Source organism: Salvelinus namaycush, chromosome 32, assembly GCF_016432855.1.
Source record: "Salvelinus namaycush isolate Seneca chromosome 32, SaNama_1.0, whole genome shotgun sequence".
Classification (NCBI taxonomy): Eukaryota; Metazoa; Chordata; class Actinopteri; order Salmoniformes; family Salmonidae; genus Salvelinus; species Salvelinus namaycush.
Genome location: NC_052338.1, coordinates 30776273 through 30799803, shown reverse-complemented (window position 1 = coordinate 30799803; position 23531 = coordinate 30776273). Strand labels below are relative to the sequence as shown.

The window sequence follows — 23531 nt, the reverse complement described above, 5'->3', positions numbered from 1 at the left end:
AAGATACTAAGTGATACGGGCATTACACTTTTCCTTCTCCCTTAACGTGACCTGACCTTGCCCCCCCCCCCCCCCCCTTCATCACTAATCCATGACTCTCTCCACTTATCAATGCCTGTCACATATGATCGCTTTCCCTACACTCAGTACATTGCAAGTTTAATTGACCCCACCATATACCTTCCTCCTACAGATTACCAGTACCTTCTGGTGTAGACCCTCTAAACCATAGCACTCAATATTTCAATAGAACACCTGATAATTAACTCTATTTCAAGTTTAATAGTTAGAACCCAGAATCCATCAGTAGGCAGTCACATGTGATACACCAGACCGACAGCCAGAGTGGAGCTCTGTGTTGGTCTACTTTATGGCTACGTCACAGTGGAGCTCTGTGTTGGTCTACTCTATGGCTACGTCACAGTGGAGCTCTGTGTTGGTCTACTCCATGGCTACGTCACAGAGGAGCTCTGTGTTGGTCTACTCTATGGCTACGTCACAGTGGAGCTCTGTGTTGGTCTACTCCATGGCTACGTCACAGAGGAGCTCTGTGTTGGTCTACTCTATGGCTACGTCACAGTGGAACTCTATTTCCTATATAATGAGCTACTTTTGATGAGTCCATAGGGCTCTGGTCCAAAGTATTGTTCTGTGTAGTGAATAGGGTGCCGTGTGTGTGTGTGTGTGTGTGTGTGTGTGTGTGTGTGTGTGTGTGTGTGTGTGTGTGTGTGTGTGTGTGTGTGTGTGTGTGTGTGTGTGTGTGTCTGTGTGTTTGTGTTTGTGTTTGTGTGTGTGTGTGTCTGTGTGTTTGTTTGTTTGTTTGTTTGTTTGTTTGTTTGTTTGTGCACCCGCGAGCGAGCGGAGGAGGGAGGGAGGATTTGGCCGGCTGCCAGACACTGTGTGATGTTCTGGGCGCCTCAAGCTTCTCCCAGACTGACCTACAGTAACCCTCTGGTCCTCTGTACAGTAATAGTTTGTGGGTATCACCACACACACACACACAGCCCTCGTCCCTGGATTCATTCTTCTGCTTTTGGAAATGTGTTTTCTCTGTGGAGTGGTCTGTTGACCTCTCTTCCCCCCGAAGGAGAAAATATACTATTGATAATCAAAGTGTAATTTACTGCTAACCATCACATGAATCATCCCAGCCTGCAGTCCTTTCAAAGAGAAACTAAAGCGTTTACATGGGCTTGGGTTGCATTCTGTGTCCCATCTGCCTGTCTCCTCAGTTGGGCTGTATTTCAGCTCTGGAGAGCTAGCTAACATTCAGCAGCACGCTGAAAGATAAACGATGAAAGATATTTAAATCCCCAAGGCTATGAGTTTCACTTCTTGTTGGCTGTGAATGTTTTACACAGGAAAAAACATGCCCATATTTCTTTCTCTCTCGCTCTCTCCTTCTCTCTCTCGCACGCTCTCTCGCTCTCTCTCTCTCCCTCTCTCGCTCTCTCTCTCTCTCTCTCTCTCTCTCTCTCTCTCTCTCTCTCTCTCTCTCTCTCTCTCTCTCCTTCTCTCTCTCGCGCGCTCTCTCTCTCTCGCCCTGTCTCTCTCTCTCTCTCGCGGGCTCTCTCTGTCTCTCTCTCCTTCTCTCTCTCGCGCGCTCTCTCTCTCTCTCTCTCTCCTTCTCTCTCTCGCGGGCTCTCTCTGTCTCTGTCTGTCTCTGGGACAGGGAACGGAGGAGGGGGAGGAGGCTGCAGGGTGGCTCCTCATTATATCATTAAAGACTAAATCACAGATGTCTGGGGAGTGGGAAGGAGGGAAGGTATTGGTTTCTCTCCTTATTATTATCCACGGCCCTGAGATGAACACAGCGTCTTTATCTGGAACACATCTCTGCCACCTGTAGAAGAGAAGAATCCCATTGTGTCTGATAGGAGACTGTTTCATGTCCTTCATGGCGATAGGAGGCTCTGTTTAATGTCCTTCATGGCGATAGGAGGCTCTGTTTAATGTCCTTCATGTGGGTTTGCATGAGGTTTCTGATTTATAGTCCATTATTCAGGAGGAAATGAGCGTCACATACCAGGGACTGTAATAAACGATGAGCCTCCCTCCTATATGCCCACATCAGAGAGACTGGGGAGCCCCTCTACACTCTATCCTTTTGCTGGACCCCCCTCTCTACCCCTCCGCTGGACCCCCCTCTCTACCCCTCCGCTGGACCCCCCTCTCTACCCCTCTGCTGGACCCCCCCCCTCTACCCCTCTGCTGGACCCCCCCTCTACCCCAGCTCCAGCTGGGACGGGAGCTGGGACGGGACTGGAGCTGGGACGGGGGTTGGGGTTGGGGCTGGAGCTGGAGCTGGGACGGGGGCTGGAGCTGGGACGGGGGCTGGAGCTGGGACGGGGGCTGGAGCTGGGACGGGAGCTGGAACTGGGAAGGGGCTGGGTCGGGAGCTGGGACGGGGGCTGGAGCTGGGACGGGGAGCTGGGAAGGGGCTGGAGCTGGGTCGGGAACTGGGACGGGGGCTGGAGCTGGGACGGGGAACGGAGGGGGAGGAGGCTGCAGGGTGGCTCCTCATTATATCATTAAAGACTAAATCACAGATGTCTGGGGAGTGGGAAGGAGGGAAGGTATTGGTTTCTCTCTCTCCCTCTTCTCCCCCACCCTCTCTCTCTCTCTCCCTCTTCTCCCCCACCCTCTCTCTCTCTCTCTCTCTCTCTCTCTCTCTCTCTCTCTCTCTCCCTCTTCTCCCCTAGTCTCTCTCTCTCTCTCTCTCTCCCTCTTCTCCCCTAGTCTCTTCCTCTCTCTCTCTCCCTCTTCTCCCCTAGTCTCTCTCTCTCTCTCCCTCTTCTCCCCTAGTCTCTCTCTCTCTCTCTCTTCTCCCCCACCCTCTCTCTCTCTCTCTCTCTCTCTCTCCCTCTTCTCCCCCATCCTCTCTCTCTCTCTCTCTCTCTCCCTCTTCTCCCCCCCCTCTCTCTCTCTCTCTCTCTCCCTCTTCTCCCCTAGTCTCTCTCTCCCTCTTCTCCCCACCCTCTTCTCCCCCACCCTCTCTCTCTCTCACTCTCTCTTGGATTGCCTTTCTCCCAACACCCCTCCAACCCTACTAAGCTATTTGTCTTCTAGAGTTTAACAGTCAGTCAGCCACAAGAAAGTTGATAGCACGTCTGTCTGTCTGGTGCAACAGATGTTAACAGACTATAGACAGATTCTGTCCGTCAACATATACCCTCTCCAGTTCTGGTTCTGTCTGTCAACATATACCCTCTCCAGCTCTGGTTCTGTCCGTCAACATATACCCTCTCCAGTTCTGGTTCTGTCCGTCAACATATACCCTCTCCAGCTCTGGTTCTGTCCGTCAACATATACCCTCTCCAGCTCTGGTTCTGTCCGTCAACATATACCCTCTCCAGCTCTGGTTCTGTCCGTCAACATATACCCTCTCCAGCTCTGGTTCTGTCCGTCAACATATACCCTCTCCAGTTCTGGTTCTGTCCGTCAACATATACCCTCTCCAGCTCTGGTTCTGTCTGTCAACATATACCCTCTCCACCTCTGGTTCTGTCCGTCAACATATACCCTCTCCACCTCTGGTTCTGTCCGTCAACATATACCCTCTCCACCTCTGGTTCTGTCTGTCAACATATACCCTATCCAGCTCTGGTTCTGTCTGTCAACATATACCCTCTCCTGCTCTGGTTCTGTCTGTCAACATATACCCTCTCCAGTTCTGGTTCTGTCCGTCAACATATACCCTCTCCAGTTCTGGTTCTGTCTGTCAACATATACCCTCTCCACCTCTGGTTCTGTCCGTCAACATATACCCTCTCCACCTCTGGTTCTGTCTGTCAACATATACCCTCTCCAGCTCTGGTTCTGTCTGTCAACATATACCCTCTCCTGCTCTGGTTCTGTCTGTCAACATATACCCTCTCCAGCTCTGGTTCTGTCTGTCAACATATACCCTCTCCTGCTCTGGTTCTGTCTGTCAACATATACCCTCTCCAGTTCTGGTTCTGTCCGTCAACATATACCCTCTCCAGTTCTGGTTCTGTCTGTCAACATATACCCTCTCCACCTCTGGTTCTGTCCGTCAACATATACCCTCTCCACCTCTGGTTCTGTCTGTCAACATATACCCTCTCCAGCTCTGGTTCTGTCTGTCAACATATACCCTCTCCAGTTCTGGTTCTGTCTGTCAACATATACCCTCTCCACCTCTGGTTCTGTCTGTCAACATGTACCCTCTCCAGCTCTGGTTCTGTCTGTCAACATATACCCTCTCCTGCTCTGGTTCTGTCTGTCAACATATACCCTCTCCAGTTCTGGTTCTGTCTGTCAACATATACCCTCTCCAGTTCTGGTTCTGTCTGTCAACATATACCCTCTCCAGTTCTGGTTCTGTCTGTCAACATATACCCTCTCCAGTTCTGGTTCTGTCTGTCAACATATACCCTCTCCAGTTCTGGTTGTTGGTTTGAACCACGTTGGTTTGAACCACGTGCTTTCATTAATGGATACTGGCCCCTATTAAAGCAAAGCCTTCAGCCTAGAACACTGTAGCATCGATGCCACACTGATCACAGCACCGTTCAGCAATCAAACTGACATTTTTTCTCAAGGTTCTGTTGGGAGTACTGCGCGTGTGTGTGTAGTACCACATGACCTGTGTAGTACCACATGACCTATGTAGTACCACATGACCTATGTAGTACCACATGACCTATGTAGTGCCACATGACCTATGTAGTACCACATGACCTATGTAGTACCACATGACCTATGTAGTGCCACATGACCTATGTAATACCACATGACCTATGTAGTACCACATGACCTATGTAGTACCACATGACCTATGTAGTACCACATGACCTATGTAGTACCACATGACCTATGTAGTGCCACATTACCTGTGTAGTGCCACATGACCTATGTAGTGCCACATGACCTATGTAGTACCACATGACCTATGTAGTGCCACATGACCTGTGTAGTACCACATGACCTATGTAGTGCCACATGATCTATGTAGTGCCACATGACCCATGTAGTGCCACATGACCCATGTAGTGCCACATGACCTATGTAGTGCCACATGACCTGTGTAGTACCACATGATCTATGTAGTGCCACATGACCTGTGTAGTACCACATGACCTATGTAGTGCCACATGACCTATGTAGTGCCACATGACCTATGTAGTACCACATGACCTATGTAGTACCACATGACCTATGTAGTACCACATGACCTATGTAGTGCCACATGACCTATGTAGTGCCACATGACCTATGTAGTACCACATGACCTATGTAGTGCCACATGATCTATGCAGTGCCACATGACCTATGTAGTGCCACATGACCTGTGTAGTACCACATGACCTATGTAGTGCCACATGACCTATGTAGTGCCACATGACCTATGTAGTACCACATGACCTATGTAGTGCCACATGATCTATGTAGTGCCACATGACCCATGTAGTACCACATGACCCATGTAGTACCACATGACCTGTGTAGTACCACATGACCTGTGTAGTACCACATGACCTATGTAGTGCCACATGACCTATGTAGTGCCACATGACCTATGTAGTACCACATGACCTATGTAGTGCCACATGACCTATGTAGTACCACATGACCTATGTAGTGCCACATGACCTATGTAGTACCACATGACCTATGTAGTACCACATGACCTATGTAGTACCACATGACATATGTAGTGCCACATGACCTATGTAGTGCCACATGACCTATGTAGGCATTTTTAGCAGATGCTCTTATCCAGAGTGAGTTATATTTTCAAATATTTGTACTGGTCCCCCGTAGGAATCGAACCGACAAACTCTGGCATTGCAAGCGCCATGATCTACCAACTGAGCCACATGGGACCAGAGTGCTTTGGGCCAGAGCTGTATATGATGCCATTTTGGACACAGACACATTCTCTGTTTGTTGTTGTGTTTTCATGCCCAGTAATATTCTCTGTTTGTTGTTGTTGTGTTAACAGGAAGTCAGAGGAGGAAGTGGACATGGAGAAGGTGACAGCTGCCATGGTTCTGACCAGCCTGTCCAGCAGTCCGCTGGTCAGGAGCCCTCCCGTCAAAGTCAGTGGTGAGTCAACCTAACATGTTTCTATTTATGTATCCTTTTTTTATACAGGTGATCACACTGAGATTAAGAATCTCTGTTACAAGAGAGTTTTGTCCCAAGACGGCATCAATCCAACATTTGATAGAGCAAACTGTTGTCATAATAGCTAGCGTCTGAACGTGTTGTACTGCTGCTCTCTGAACGTGTTGTACTGCTGCTCTCTGAACGTGTTGTACTGCTGCTCTCTGAACGTGTTGTACTGCTGCTCTCTGAACGTGTTGTACTGCTGCTCTCTGAACGTGTTGTACTGCTGCTCTCTGAACGTGTTGTACTGCTGCTCTCTGAACGTGTTGTACTGCTGCTCTCTGAACGTGTTGTACTGCTGCTCTCTGAACGTGTTGTACTGCTGCTCTCTGAACGAACTGACAAAGGAAGTTGTTTTTGTTGAACCATTTCCCGTTTCATTTGCATTATTCCTTTGCTGAGGTTAGGTCATGACTCATGATGATGATGATGATGATGATGTGGACTAGTGCAGCTGTAGAGATGGAAACGACGTATCTCCCTGAGTGCAGCGTTTCCCACCAAGTGAAGCTGAGTGTTGTCTTTGATCGTCTACATCTCCAACTTCTGATTGAATTTGAATTATTGAGTGGGTTACCACGGTGAAATCTAAAAGAGACTTCCTCTTTATCTGCTATAATGTACATTTATATGAATCACAAGGCCTCTAAACTAAGTCCCTGGAGTGAATCAACTGTAAATTGGGTCTTGTTTGTTTTACCACTCAAAACAACTGCAAACATTCAAAGTCAATGCAGCTGGAAATCACTATGTGTTTGAGTTGGTACTGTTAGATGCACTTGTTTCTGATGCATATGATGGTCTCAGGTAGGGTTGTAAAGGAGGGTTTTATTACTGATGGTCTCAGGTAGGGTTGTAAAGGAGGGTTTTATTACTGATGGTCTCAGGTAGGGTTGTAAAGGAGGGTTTTATTACTGATGGTCTCAGGTAGGGTTGTAAAGGAGGGTTTTATTACTGATGGTCTCAGGTTGGGTTGTAAAGGAGGGTTTTATTACTGATGGTCTCAGGTAGGGTTGTAAAGGAGGGTTTTATTACTGATGGTCTCAGGTAGGGTTGTAAAGGAGGGTTTTATTACTGATGGTCTCAGGTAGGGTTGTAAAGGAGGGTTTTATTACTGATGGTCTCAGGTAGGGTTGTAAAGGAGGGTTTTATTACTGATGGTCTCAGGTAGGGTTGTAAAGGAGGGTTTTATTACTGATGGTCTCAGGTAGGGTTGTAAAGGAGGGTTTTATTACTGATGGTCTCAGGTAGGGTTGTAAAGGAGGGTTTTATTACTGATGGTCTCAGGTAGGGTTGTAAAGGAGGGTTTTATTACTGATGGTCTCAGGTAGGGTTGTAAAGGAGGGTTTTATTACTGATGGTCTCAGGTAGGGTTGTAAAGGAGGGTTTTATTACCGATGGTCTCAGGTAGGGTTGTAAAGGAGGGTTTTATTACCGATGGTCTCAGGTAGGGTTGTAAAGGAGGATTTTATTACCGATGGTCTCAGGTAGGGTTGTAAAGGAGGGTTTTATTACTGATGGTCTCAGGTAGGGTTGTAAAGGAGGGTTTTATTACTGATGGTCTCAGGTAGGGTTGTAAAGGAGGGTTTTATTACTGATGGTCTCAGGTAGGGTTGTAAAGGAGGGTTTTATTACTGATGGTCTCAGGTTGGGTTGTAAAGGAGGGTTTTATTACTGATGGTCTCAGGTAGGGTTGTAAAGGAGGGTTTTATTACTGATGTCTCAGATAGGGTTGTAAAGGAGGGTTTTATTACTGATGGTCTCAGGTAGGGTTGTAAAGGAGGGTTTTATTACTGATGGTCTCAGGTAGGGTTGTAAAGGAGGGTTTTATTACTGATGGTCTCAGGTAGGGTTGTAAAGGAGGGTTTTATTACTGATGGTCTCAGGTAGGGTTGTAAAGGAGGGTTTTATTACTGATGGTCTCGGGTAGGGTTGTAAAGGAGGGTTTTATTACTGATGGTCTCAGATAGGGTTGTAAAGGAGGGTTTTATTACTGATGGTCTCAGGTAGGGTTGTAAAGGAGGGTTTTATTACTGATGGTCTCAGGTAGGGTTGTAAATGTGGGTTTATTACTGTTGGTCCCAGGTAGGGTTGTAAATGTGGGTTTATTACTGTTCGTAGTGGTTTTAAAGCCCGCAGAGAATAAATGTAGCTGTTTTAATGCAAATGTACTCTAATTCTACACATGTTGCCATGGATACACTACTGTTCAACAGCTTGGGGTCACTTACAGTTGAAGTCAGAAGTTTAAATACACTTAGGTTGGAGTCATTTAAACTCGTTTTTCAACCACTCCACAAATTTCTTGTTAACAAACTATAGTTTTGGCAAGTCGGTTAGGACATCTACTTTGTGCATGACACAAGTAATTTTTCCAACAATTGTTTACAGATTATTTCACTTATAATTCACTGTATCACAATTCCAGTGTGTCAGAAGTTTACATACACTAAGTTGAGTGTGCCTTTAAACAGCTTGGAAAATTCCAGAAAAAAAATTAATGGCTTTAGAAGCTTCTGATGGGCTAATTGACATAATTTGAGTCAATTGGAGGTAAACCTGTGGATGTATTTCAAGGCCTACCTTCAAACTCAGTGCCTCTTTGCTTGACATCATGGGAAAATCCAAATAAATCAGCCAAGACCTCAGAAAAAAAATTGTAGACCTCCACAAGTCTGGTTCATCCTTGGGAGCAATTTCCAGATCAGGCCTGAAGGTACCAAGTTCATCTGTACAAACAATAGTACGCAAGTATAAACACCATGGGACCACGCAGCCGTCATACCGCTCAGCAAGGAGACGCGTTCTGTCTCCTAGAGTTGAATGTACTTTGATGCGAAAAGTGCAAATCAATCCCAGAACAATAGCAAAGGACCTTGTGAAGATGCTGGAGGAAACCCAGCCCCTTCCCAGTTCCAGCTCCAGCTCCCGACCAAGCCCCTTCCCTGTTCCAGCTCCTGTCCCAGCTATATTCACAGTAAAACGAGTCCTATATCGACATAGCCTAAAAGGCTGCTCAGAAAGGAAGAAGCCACTGCTCCAAAACCGCCATAAAATGCCAGACTACGGTTTGCAACTGCACATGGGGACAAAGATCGTACTTTTTGGAGAAATGTCCTCTGGTCTGATGAAACAAAAATAGAACTGTTTGGCCATAATGACCATCTTTATGTTTGGAGGAAAAGGGGGAGTCTTGCAAGCCGAAGAACACCATCCCAACCATGAAGCACAGGGGTGGCAGCATCATGTTGTTGGGGTGCTTTGCTGCAGGAGGGACTGGTGCACTTCACAAAATAGATGGCATCAGGAGGAAGCAAAATGATGTGGATATATTGAAGCAACATCTCAAGACATCAGTCAGAAAGTTAAAGCTTGGTCACAAATGGGTCTTCCAAATGGACAATGACCCCAAGCATACTTCCAAAGTTATTGCAAAATGGCTTAAGGACAACCAAGTAAAGGTATTGGAGTGGCCATCACAAAGCCCTGACCTCAATCCCATAGAAAATTTGTGGGCAGAACTGAAAAGCGTGTGCAAGCAAGGAGGCCTACAAACCTGACTCAGTTACACCAGCTCTGTCAGGAGGAATGGGCCAAAATTCACCCAACTTTTTGTGGGACGCTTGTGGAAGGCTACCTGAAACGTTTGACCCAAGATAAACAATTTAAAGACAATGCTACCAAATACTAATTGAGTGTATGCAAACTTGGAATGTGATGAAAGAAATAAAAGCTGAAATAAATCATTCTCTCTACTATTATTCTGACATTTCACATTCTTAAAATAAAGTGGTGATCCTAACTGACCTAAGACAGGGAATTTTAACTAGGATTCAATGTCAGGAATTGTGAAAAAACTGAGTTTAAATGTATTTGGCTAAGGTGTATGTAAACTTCCGACTTCAACTGTAGAAATGTCCTTGTTTTTGAAAAAAGTATTTTTTTGTCCATTTTAAAAGAACATAAAATTGATCAGAAGTACGGTGTAGACATTGTTAATATTGTAAATGACTATTGTAGCTGGAAATGGCTGAGTTTTAATGGAATATCTACATAGGCGTACAGAGGCCAATTATCAGCAACCATCACTCCTGTGTTCCAATGGCACGTTGTGTTAGCTAATCCAAGTTTATAATTTTAAAAGGCTAATTGATCATTAGAAAACCCTTTTGCAATTATGTTAGCACAGCTGAAAACTGCTGTGTTGATTAAAGAAGCCATAAAACTGGCCTCCTTTAGACTAGTTGAGTATCTGGAGCATCAGCATTTGTGGGTTCAATTACAGGCTCAAAATGGCCAGAAACAAGTCACTTTCTTCTGAAACTCGTCAGTCTATTCTTGTACTGAGAAATTAAGGCTATTCCATGCGAGAAATTGCTAAGAAACTGAAGATCCCGTACAACGCTGTGTACTACTCCCTTCATAGAACAGCACAAACTGGCTCTAACCAGAATAGAAAGAGGAGTGGGAGGCCCCGGTGCACAACTGAGCAAGAGGACAAGTACAGTAGAGTGTCTAGTTTGAGAAACAGACGCCTCACAAGCAAAACACCAGTCTCAACATCAACAGTGAAGAGGTGACTCCGGGATGCTGGCCTTCTAGGCAGAGTTGCAAAGAAAAAGCCATATCTCATACTGGCCAATAAAAAGAAAAGATTAAGGTGGGAAAAAGAACACAGACACTGGACAGAGGAACTCTGCAGTAAATAAAAATGGAGTTTGAATACTTTTCTGACCTTGTCTCTCTCCCCCCTCCAGAGTGTCTGAATGGCTCGTGGAAGGACCGCGGTGGAGGCTTCACCCCCTCCAGTTACAGCAGCAGTGGCTATTGGAGCTGGAGCGGCCCTAGTGACCAGTCCAACCCGTCCACCCCCTCCCCACCGCTCTCCGCAGACAGCTTCAAGCCTTTCCGTATGTCCAGCATCAACGGCCCGCCCCCCGACGACGCCATCGACGAACAGGACGGCAGCAGCCTGCTCTTCGACGAGCCAATCCCACGCAAGCGCAAGGTGGGTAGACAGATTTAATTGAACCATCTAAAAATACAATTTCAGCCACACAAGTGGATACACTGGATAACCAAAGGATAACCATGGTATAACCATATAATAACCACAGGATAGCTATAGGATAACCATAGTATAACCATATAATAACCACGGGATAGCTATAGGATAACCAAAGGATAACCATAGTATAACCACAGGATAGCTATAGGATAACCATATAATAACCACAGGATAACCATATAATAACCACAGGATAACCATAGGATAACCATAGTATAACCACAGGATAGCTATAGGATAACCAAAGGATAACCATAGTATAACCATATATTAACCACAGGATAACCATATAATAACCACAGGATAGCTATAGGATAACCAAAGGATAACAATAGTATAACCATATAATAACCACAGGATAACCATATAATAACCACAGGATAACCACAGGATAGCTATAGGATAACCATAGTATAACCATATAATAATCACAGGATAACCATATAATAACCACAGGATAGCTATAGGATAACCAAAGGATAACCATAGTATAACCATATAATAACCACAGGATAACCATATAATAACCACAGGATAACTATAGGATAACCAAAGGATAACCATAGTGTAACCATATAATAACCACACGATAACCATATAATAACCACATGATAGCTATAGGATAACCAAAGGATAACCATAGTGTCACCATATAATAACCACATGATAACCATATAATAACCACAGGATAGCTATAGGATAACCAAAGGATAACCATTAGATGTTTTACAACATATTGTTGTGGTTCTTTGAGGACCTGACAGAACAAAGACTAGATCAGATCAATGTTTTAATCAATTCTGACTGACTATAACAGTATACTGATTATATAGTCATGTGTCACTGTATGTACAAGTATGTATGTATGTATGTATGCATGTACAACCTTTAATAGTGTAAAGTAAAAATGTGTTTTTTGTATATCCCACTCCCCCTGAGACACCCTCAGAGTGGGGTCACAGCCAGGGGATCAGCCACTCCCCCTGAGACACCCTCAGAGTGGGGTCACAGCCAGGGGATCAGCCACTCCCCCTGAGACACCCTCAGAGTGGGGTCACAGCCAGGGGATCAGCCACTCCCCCTGAGACACCCTCAGAGTGGGGTCACAGCCAGGGGATCAGCCACTCCCCCTGAGACACCCTCAGAGTGGGGTCACAGCCAGGGGACCAGCCGTTATTGACGGTGACACTGGAGTAATTAGGGTTACTTGTCTCGCTGAAGGGCAGAACGACAGATTTACCTTGTCGGCTCGAGATTCAATCCAGCGACTTTTCGGTTACTGGTCCAACACTCCTAACCACCAGGCTACCTGCTGTACACTGACTGGGGGTGTTTCTTTTGAAATGGTAGTAGATTGATTTAAGAAGTAGTTGTACTGTAGTGTCTTGCCAAGATCATTGATAAGTGGGATGTCCCAAAAGAAGGCAGGTCCTGCACTTGTTTTGGACATGTTGCTAGCTAGCTAATGTAATACCTTCTCCTTCCTGAACTCCAAGTGATATGCTGACTGAGGTAGAATTTGGGACACAGCGTGAAAGTGTGAAAGTGACTGATCCTCACACGTGGCGATGCCTGATGCCGTCTCTGGACCACAACATGGCACAAACACCATGCTTAGAAACAAGACGAGCATGAAAACATGTTGGGCGGACACAACATGTCGTGGCCACTCAGATTAACCGAACGCTCATTAATTTATTTATTAATTTTGTCCCTCATTCTTATCAGGGGAGAAGAATGATTGGATGGTGACGCAAGGGCTCTGGTCTGTTGTGTATCTGCCAATTCCCCCCCCCCCCCCCACACACACACACACCCCAGATGCATTTCCAGTTCATTTATCCTGCTTAATTACTTTACAGCCACACATAAGGTCACCTGGTATAATTGAAATAAATAATTTTAATATCTTCACTGGAAAACATGAAGACTATGCAGCAGGTCTCTGGGGACATCTCTGGGGACATCTCTTAATTGTGGGTTGAAGGGGGATATACGGAGAGATGGAGACAGACAAAGAGAGAGAGAAAATGGTAGAGAGGGAGAGATACTGAGAGAAAAAAATTCAGAATTGTGCTGCCTGTGTAAACGCTGCTAAAATATTGTTTGATACATTTTTAACTTTCACTTTTCAAATCTAGTGTCGGTAATAAATAACTTCAGAGTCTCTGACCCATATTGGTTTCTGTAAAAGTTGCCAGTGTTCGTGGTTCCCAGGCCAACCAGAGCCTAGTGCTGCTCTTCTCTTCCTGGTTCCCAGGCCAACCAGAGCCTAGTGCTGCTCTTCTCTTCCTGGTTCCCAGGCCAACCAGAGCCTAGTGCTGCTCTTCTCTTCCTGGTTCCCAGGCCAACCAGAGCCTAGTGCTGCTCTTCTCTTCCTGGTTCCCAGGCCAACCAGAGCCTAGTGCTGCTCTTCTCTTCCTGGTTCCCAGGCCAACCAGAGCCTAGTGCTGCTCTTCTCTTCCTGGTTCCCAGGCCAACCATAGCCTAGTGCTGCTCTTCTCTTCCTGGTTCCCAGGCCAACCAGAGCCTAGTGCTGCTCTTCTCTTCCTGGTTCCCAGGCCAACCATAGCCTAGTGCTGATCTTCTCTTCCTGGTTCCCAGGCCAACCAGAGCCTAGTGCTGCTCTTCTCTTCCTGGTTCCCAGGCCAACCAGAACCAGAGAATTAAGACACGTCTGTCCTCAGACGGCTTTCACCCCATCTGGTCATGTGTTCCTTTGTAATGGGTTCGATTCCCAGGACCACCCATACGTAAAATGTATGCACAAATGACTGACTAAGTCGATTTGGATAAAAGTGTCTGCTAAATGTTATTTATTATATATATATTTTTTTTTATTATCTGAAAGTTGCTGCTCGGGAAGCAATTGGCCTCAGAGGGCCATGCTGTAATTACAGAGGACAGGTTGTGTGAGAAATGGTACAGAGCAGAGGTGTGTGCGTGTGCTCGTGGCGTATTTGATGTGAGAAAAGGATGACTTGGCTGGTGTTCAACGTTGTTCTCTCTTCTGTGTGTAATGTCCAGAACTCCATGAAGGTGATGTTCAAGTGTCTGTGGAAGAACTGTGGGAAGGTTCTGAGCTCTGCTGCTGGGATACAGAGACACATCCGGACCGTTCACCTGGGGTAACACACACACACACACACACACACACACACACACACACACACACACACACACACACACACACACACACACACACACACGGTTATACACACAGGCATGCTCACTCAGTCTCTCTCCTTTTCTCTTTCTCACACTTTTTTTGTCTCTTGCTCTCTCTTTTATTCTCTCTCTCTCACACACACGCACAGACGAAATCACTCCAACACACACACACACACACACACACACACACACACACACACACACACACACACACACACACACACACACACACACAAACACACCCATCCAACGTTTGACCCCCTCCAGCGAGAGATAAGAGGCCTCTCCTCTCGATGGCCTTTCAATGAGATTGTCAAAGAACAATAGCAGATTAAATCCGGTGGGATTATCACCACGGTAACATTTCCTCATTTTGGCTCAGCGTGACAGGCCAGGGATGAATGAGGATGGAACAGAACAATGGTATCACATAGATCAGCGATCTGGTCCAATCCTAATTTCTCTGTAATGACAAGAGAAGGGCTCATCCAATCCAACTCCATGCTGATATTAAGCCCTAATTGTAACCCCTCCCTCTCTTCCAGGCGTAACTGTGACTCTGACTGCAGTGACGGAGAGGAGGATTTCTACTACTCAGAGATCAAACTCAACACAGACTCAGTGGCTGACGGTCTGAGCAGCCTGTCCCCCGTCTCCCCCTCCGTGCTGTCCCCCGTCCCTCCCTCCAATGACCGCCACAGACGACCCCCCGCAGAGGGCAGCAACGGGTCCAGTGGGAACAAGGAGAACCACAGCCACGCCCACTCAAACACCACGCCCCTCAGTCGCTCCGCCCCCAGCGCCCTCTACCTCATCCACACTGACCACGCCTACCAGGTCAGAGAGACACCCACAAAACTACTGGCCACGCCTACTGATAGCTTAAGTAGAGAAGTGCTTCCAGTATTTGGGTTTTAAGCAGGAAGTGTCAAAGTGCTTCCAGTATTTGGGTTTTAAGCAGGAAGTGTCAAAGTGCTTCCAGTATTTGGGTTTTAAGCAGGAGGTTTCAAAGTGCTTCCAGTATTTGGGTTTTAAGCAGGAAGTGTCAAAGTGCTTCCAGTATTTGCTAAAGACACTGCACAGATACATTTTCATTGATTAAGTGCTTGATTGACTCTTACTGTTAGGTTGATTTGATTTGTTGGTTAATTAATTGATTGACTGACTTATTGGTTAATTGATGTATTTATTGTGTGTGTGTGTGTGTGTGTGTGTGTGTGTGTGTGTGTGTGTGTGTGTGTGTGTGTGTGTGTGTGTGTGTGTGTGTGTGTGTGTGTGTGTGTGTGTGTGTGTGTGTGTGTGTGTGTGTGTGTGTGTGGCTATACACTGGTCTTTAAAGGTGTGACTGCCTCGTGACTTGTCGCTGTCCCTTTCCAGGCCACATCTCCAGTCACCATCCCCTCCACTGGGTCAGGCTCGGACTCTGGCTCTGCTGCCTCCACCTCCTTCACCCCCAGCAGCAGCTCCAACTTCAGCATCTCCTGGCAGTCACCTCCTGTCACCTTCACTGGCACCGCTGTGAGTAGAAACGCCCCAACAGATCCACAGATGACGCGATCTCTATTGCCCTCCACACTGCCCTTTCCCACCTAGACAAAAGGAATACCTATGTGAGAATGCTGTTCATTGACTACTCAACGTTCAACACCATAGTGCCCTCCAAGCTTATCATTAAGCTAAGGACCCTGGGACTAAACACCTCCCTCTGCAACTGGATCCTGGACTTCCTGACGGGCTGCCCTCAGGTGGTGAGGGTAGGCAACAACACATCCACCATGCTGACCCTCAACATGGGGCCCCCCAGGGGTGCGTGCTTAGTCCCCTCCTATACTTTCTGTTCACCCACGACTGGATGGCCACAGACGACTCCCAGCACCATCATTAAGTTTGCAGACGACACAACGGTGGTAGGACTGATGACAGACGATGAGACTTTTGGGAGGAGGTCAGAGACCTGGCACTGTGGTGCTAGGACAACAACCTCTCGCTCAACTCCCTTTGAGCAAGACAAAGGAGCCGATCGTTGACTACAGGAAACGGAGGGCTGAGCATGCCCCCATTAACATCAACAGGGCTATAGTGGAGCGGGCTGAGAGCATCCTCAGTGACTACTTCACTAAGGATCTATTTTTATTTTTATAAATGATTTAACCTTTATTTAACTAGGCAAGTAAGTTAAGAACAAATTCTTATTTACAATGACGGCCTACCCCGGCCAAACCCGGGCGATGCTGGGCCAATTGTGCGACGCTCTATGGGACTCCCAATCACGGCCGGATGTGATTCAGCCTGGATTCGAACCAGGGACTGTAGTGACGCCTCCTGGAATGAGTTGCAGTGCCTTAGACCGCTGGGCCACTCGGGAGCCCTGTGTGGACCATCTATCATGGTCCAAACTCACCAACAGTCATGAAGATATTGCCTCTTCCACATCAGGAGACTGAAAAGAGTTGGCATGGGCCCTCAGATCCTCAAAAAGATCTACAGCTGCACCATCGAGAGCATCTTGACTGGCTGCATCACCACTTGGTATGGCAACTGCTTGGCATCCGACCGTAAGGCGCTACAGAGGGTGGTGCAGATGGCCCAGTACATCACTGGGTCCAAGTTCCCTGCTATCCAGGACCTCTATACCAGGCGGTGTCAGAGGAAGACCCTAAAAAAAACTCCTGTCACCCAAGTCTTGGACTGTTCTTTATGCTACTGCATGTTAGGTGGTCCCGGAGCACCAAGTCTAGGTCCAAAAGGCTCCTTAACAGCTTCTACCCCAAAGCCATAAGACTGCTGAACAGTTAATCAAATGGCTACCCGGACTATTTACATTGACCCCCTTTTTTTTTTTGCCACTGACTATCTTGAACTGGTTCTATGCACACTCACTGGACTCTACCCACACACTCACTGGACTCTACCCACACACTCACTGGACTCTACCCACACACTCACTGGACTCTACCCACACACTCACTGGACTCTACCCACACACTCACTGGACTCTACTCACACACTCACTGGACTCTACCCACACACTCACTGGACTCTACCCACACACTCACTGGACTCTACCCACACACTCGCTGGACTCTACCCACACACTCCCTGGACTACCCACACACTCGCTGGACTCTACCCACACACTCGCTGGACTCTACCCACACACTCGCTGGACTCTACCCACACACTCGCTGGACTCTACCCACACACTCGCTGGACTCTACCCACACACTCGCTGGACTCTACCCACACACTCGCTGGACTCTACCCACACACTCGCTGGACTCTACCCACACACTCGCTGGACTCTACCCACACACTGACTGGACTCTACCCACACACTCGCTGGACTCTACCCACACACTCGCTGGACTCTACCCACACACTCGCTGGACTCTACCCACACACTCGCTGGACTCTACCCACACACTCGCTGGACTCTACCCACACACTCGCTGGACTCTACCCACACACTCGCTGGACTCTACCCACACACTCGCTGGACTCTACCCACACACTCGCTGGACTCTACCCAGACACTCGCTGGACTCTACCCACACACTCGCTGGACTCTACCCACACACTCGCTGGACTCTACCCACACACTCGCTGGACTCTACCCACACACTCGCTGGACTCTACCCACACACTCACTGGACTCTACCCACACACTCGCTGGACTCTACCCACACACTCGCTGGACTCTACCCACACACTCACTGGACTCTACCCACACACTGACTGGACTCTACCCACACACTTACTGGACTCTACCCACACACTCACTGGACTCTACCCACACACTGACTGGACTCTACCCACACACTCGCTGGACTCTACCCACACACTCGCTGGACTCTACCCACACACTTACTGGACTCTACCCACACACTGACTGGACTCTACCCACACACTCACTGGACTCTACCCACACACTTACTGGACTCTACCCACACACTCACTGGACTCTACCCACACACTCTACCCACAATACTTGAAGCATTTATTTGGACAGCAATTTATGAGGCTGGTAACTCTAATAAACTTCTCCTCTGCAGCAGAGGTAACTCTGGGTCTTCCTTTCCTGTGGCGGTCCTCATGAGAGCCAGTTTCATCATAGCGCTTGATGGTTTTTGCGACTGCACTTGAAGAAACTTTCAAAGCTCTTGAAATGTTCCGTATTGACTGACCTTCATGTGTTAAAGTAATGATGGACTGTCGTTTCTCTTTGCTTATTTGAGCTGTTCTTGCCATAATATGGACTTGGTCTTTTACCAAATAGGGCTATCTTCTGTATACCCATCCTACCTTGTTACAACACAACTGATTGGCTCAAACGCATTGAGGAAAGAAATTCCACAAATTAACTTTTAACAAGGCACACCTGTTAATTGAAATGCATTCCAGGTGACTACCTCATGAAGCTACAATGTAGAAAATAGTAAAAAATTAAGAAAAAACCTTGAATTATTAGGTGTGTCCATACTTTTGACTGGGACTGTACATATTACCTCAATTACCTCAACTACCTACCTCGTACCTCTACACACATCACACACACACAACAATAGAGCCTCTCAAGCATAACAGTTGTTTTTTTGTGTCTATGTCTAAATGAAAGTTCTCTGTCTATCTTTGTGTTCTGATAGCTCTTGTTGTGTTTGTCTTCCTCCAGGTCTCTCCCACTCACAGTCGGACTCAGAGCTTTGGGGAGCAGCGGCCCCACACCATAGCAGTCCTCTCCTCCCCTCCCAGAGCCACTGGCTCACTCAGGTACTGATGACCTCTCCTGGCTGACCTTCCACTGATGACCTCTGAACTTAGGTTTTCTTGTGACTTCAGGATGCCCAATGTTGTATCCAAATTTAGAGAGAGCAACCATGTCTTGTTCAGGAATTAAGCAAATTATCAGATTACCATTATTTATGTTTTCTACACTTGCGTAAACTAAATCAACAATTTTGGATGCTGTTTTGTCTATTGTTATAAACCAAGTCAAAGATAACAACCGTATTTGACCATATCCTCATCTCACTCCTCTCCAGCCGTAAGTCCCGTGGCGAGGGTAAGAAGTGTCGTAAAGTGTACGGGATGGAGAACAGGGACATGTGGTGCACCGCCTGTCGATGGAAGAAAGCCTGCCAGAGATTTACTGACTGATTTACTGACTGAACCAACCAAGGAACCAACCGACCAACCACTGAGGGTTGCTGCCTGCCTTTCGCCATGGAAATCAGAGGTGTTCCTTTCTGTTCCCTTCCTATGCATGCGTTAACGTCGCTCCAAAACCAATTATCGGTCTACTCCATTCCAAACCGACCTCTCCCTAACCCGACCGCCTATCAGAACCAACAGGGTGGAGCCTACTACTGTCCTGAGTGAATCCCAAGTTAACTCCAGCTCCCTCCCACTTCCAACCTGGGAAGCACCAACCAACACGCAGCTCCAGCTCTAAAGATAACAACAAAATAACTCTGCTTTTTATATGTTGAGTTTGTTGTCTCTCTTCTTTCTATGTTTTGAAAAAGCATCTCAGATTTTTTTTTTTTTAAAGGAACGTTCGTCAGGTCAGAAGGGACCAGAAAAGAGGCTCCCTTTGTCCATGAACTTCTTCTTTTTTTCAGAGAAGACCGGCCATTTTGTTTTATCTTTGGGAGAATGAAAAGAGAGGAGGAGAAATATCCTTCTTTCCTCACTCCCTTTCTCTCTGTTCTATCCTGTACAGTTTGGATCTTTACTCCCTCTCTCCCCTGTCCTCACCCCAGGGAATGGATCTTGTGTCTGGACTCGGGAGGGGTCGATAGCACCCCCTGGTGGGGGAAAATGGATCAATTCCAAAACAAATACAAAAACCTAGTCAGGGTGCTGAACAGACAAACATTGCCAGCAGCAACAAGCCCCACAACTCCCCATCACAACAGTCAATTCAACACACAGCAACACAGGACAACACCGTTTTCTATCTCAAATGTAATGTATATCTATCAATGTATATCTATCTATCCCTCCATCTATCCTTCCTATCTATCTCTATCTATCCTTCCTATCTATCTTTATTTATCCTTCCTATCTATCTTTATCTATCCTTCCTATCTATCTTTATCTATCCTTCCTATCTATCTTTATCTATCTATCTATCTATCTATCTATCTATCTATCTATCTATCTATCTATCTATCTATCTATCTATCTATCTATCTATCTATCTATCTATCTATCCATCCCACCTGTCCGTCCGTCCGTCCGTCCAGTTTACTGAAGCCTATCTATCCGCCAGCAGCTTACATTTAAATATAGTTATTTACAATGAGGGTTTTGGTCACATGATATCTACTTGCAACCAAAAAGGTTTGTTTTGTTAGTGTTTTTTTACATGCCGTTTTCTTTAATGTTGTTGTTTCTCGGTATCTATTCTTCTTGGTGTTTTGAAACCAATACCAACTCCAATGTTACAGCTCTCCGACACGCTTTGGGCTGAAACGACCAAGCAGCCGACAGCTAGTCCAGCCGTAAAGCGGGGCCACCCTCCTCTACACCCCATCTTCCATCAGGAATATGAACTAACGTTTTGTTTACGGGCGCTATACTTTACCAAAGCCCCTAGGTGACCTACAAGATGGAGGGTCCGCTCAATACCAATATTGAGTGAGGTGAATGAGCACTTGTAAAGGCAGTCTCAGTGGATGATCTTGTGTTGAGGTGGGGTTAACATCTCTCTCTCACGCTACTCTGTCCTGTGTTGACCTTCCAGGTCGCTGGGAGAAGTAATGGTAAATTAGTGGCAGTAACACCATGCTGTGGCCGGGCCAGCCTAGACCTGCCCACTAGGCCCTGTGCTGTTACACCTGGAGTTGGGAAAAGGCTGTGGGGATATATAGCACTCCAATATCTCTCCTTTAGCACTGCTGCACTCACTCTCTCTCCCTCTACATCTCTCTCTCTCTCCCTCTACATCTCTCTCTCTCTCCCTCTACATCTCTCTTTCTCCCTCTACATCTCTCTCTCTCTCCCTTTACATCTCTCTCTCTCTCCCTTTACATCTCTCTCTCTCTCCCTCTACATCTCTCTCTCTCCCTACTTACCTACATCTCTCTCTCTCTCGCTCTCTCTCTCCCTCTACATCTCTCTCGCTCGCTCTCTCTCCCTCTCTCTCTCTCTCTCGCTCTACCTACATCTCTCTCTCTCCCTCTACATCTCTCTCTGTCTCTACATCTCTCTCTGTCTCTACATCTCTCTCTCATCTCTCTACATCTCTCTCTCTCTCTCTCTTTCTCTCTCCAACTGGGCAGGCACAGCAATCTTTCTCTCTCTCTGGACTAAAGTATTCAGAAGCTCTGTAATAGGTTTAACTGTGTGATTGACAGGTGGCAGAGGCCAACCCACTGGTGCAGCTAGCTGATTGGTTTTGTTGACTTGTCTAACTCCACCCACTTCCTCTTGATGAGACCAGCCACCTGGTTGGCTGGGACGCAGGAAGCTAAGTCACATGGTTTACTCACTTTGAAAGTGACGTTACTGTGCGTGGTGGATGATGATCTCTGGTGGAGTCCCTCTGTTTTCACCTAGCTAGCCATCCCTCTGGCCGTTAGAAAAGGCACTCTTGGCTGATCTAAGGCTGCTCACCACATCCTGATTCTCCACCTTTCTGCCAAAGTGAGCACTTGCACATTTCGGATCATAAATTGATCCATGGTGCAAACTCTCTCCAGCCAATGTTTACACCAATCCTATGCTTTTAAATCCCTGCTGAGGAGTATGCAAGTGCGCATTTTGGGAGAAGTGTGGAGAATCGGGACGTAGCCTAATACTCTTATATGAAGGTCAATATAACACAGGTCAAAGGTCAAAGAAGTACATACACAGTCCAGCAGCAGCTATATAAACACTATTATACAGCACCCACTCTGTTCACAACCCAGCTTCCTCCTCACCTCGATTATACTGTATTAGGACTATCCTTTATTTTACTCAACACTTTTCTATTTTTGGTCTTCTATTAGTACGTTTATGTAGATGGAGCTCTGATTCAATTGTTTATTAAGCTAAATGTTCTCCACTTTAAAGCTAAAAAAACGATCCAACACTCAATGAACAAGAGAGGTTCAGTCGGAAGCGAAGAAGGGTGACAATAATTTAACTGTTGTATCATTCATTCACCTGTAAGCTTAACCTATGTTGTAAACATGGTATGACCTGGGTCTCTCATTCATTCACCTGTAAGCTTAACCTATGTTGTAAACATGGTATGACCTGGGTCTCTCATTCATTCACCTGTAAGCTTAACCTATGTTGTAAACATGGTATGACCTGGGTCTCTCATTCATGCACCTGTAAGCTTAACCTATGTTGTAAACATGGTATGACCTGAGTCTCTCATTCATTCACCTGTAAGCTTAACCTATGTTGTAAACATGGTATGTATGACCTGGGTCTCTCATTCATTCACCTGTAAGCTTAACCTACAGTGGGGAGAACACTTATTTGATACACTGCCGATTTTGCAGGTTTTCCTACTTACAAAGCATGTAGAGGTCTGTCATTTTTATCATAGGTACACTTCAACTGCGAGAGACGGAATCTAAAACAAAAATCCAGAAAATCACATTGTATGATTTTTAAGTAATTAATTTGCATTTTATTGCATGACATAAGTATTTGATCACCTACCAACCAGTAAGAATTCCGGCTCTCACAGACCTGTTAGTTTTTCTTTAAGAAGCCCTCCTGTTCTCCACTCATTACCTGTATTAATTGCACCTGTTTGAACACATTACCTGTATAAAAGACACCTGTCCACACACTCAATCAAACAGACTCCAACCTCTCCACAATGGCCAAGACCAGAGAGCTGTGTAAGGACATCAGGGATAAAATTGTAGACCTGCACAAGGCTGGGATGGGCTACAGGACAATAGGCAAGCAGCTTGGTGAGAAGGCAACAACTGTTATTATTAGAAAATTGAAGAAGTTCAAGATGACGGTCAATCAACCTCAGTCTGGGGCTCCATGCAAGATCTCACCTTGTGGGGCATCAATGATCATGAGGAAGGTGAGGGATCAGCCCAGAACTACACGGCAGGACCTGGTCAATGTCCTGAAGAGAGCTGGGACCACAGTCTCAAAGAAAACCATTAGTAACACACTACGCCGTTATGGATTAAAA

At 46.4% G+C, this 23531-nt stretch overlaps 1 protein-coding gene across 1 annotated transcript in view; it reads left to right on the top strand.

Moving 5' to 3' along the window:
- The window catches only part of LOC120027091 (zinc finger protein 704-like), a 71927-nt gene extending 52127 nt beyond the window's left edge, over positions 1-19800 (top strand). The window contains exons 3-9 of the mRNA XM_038971930.1: positions 5969-6072; positions 10893-11143; positions 14231-14331; positions 14920-15211; positions 15752-15892; positions 19044-19141; positions 19414-19800. Of these exons, the coding sequence (XP_038827858.1) occupies positions 5969-6072; positions 10893-11143; positions 14231-14331; positions 14920-15211; positions 15752-15892; positions 19044-19141; positions 19414-19528 (1102 nt within the window). The 3' untranslated portion in view covers positions 19529-19800. The remainder of the gene's footprint in view (positions 1-5968; positions 6073-10892; positions 11144-14230; positions 14332-14919; positions 15212-15751; positions 15893-19043; positions 19142-19413) is intronic.
- Positions 19801-23531: the final 3731 nt, after the last annotated feature.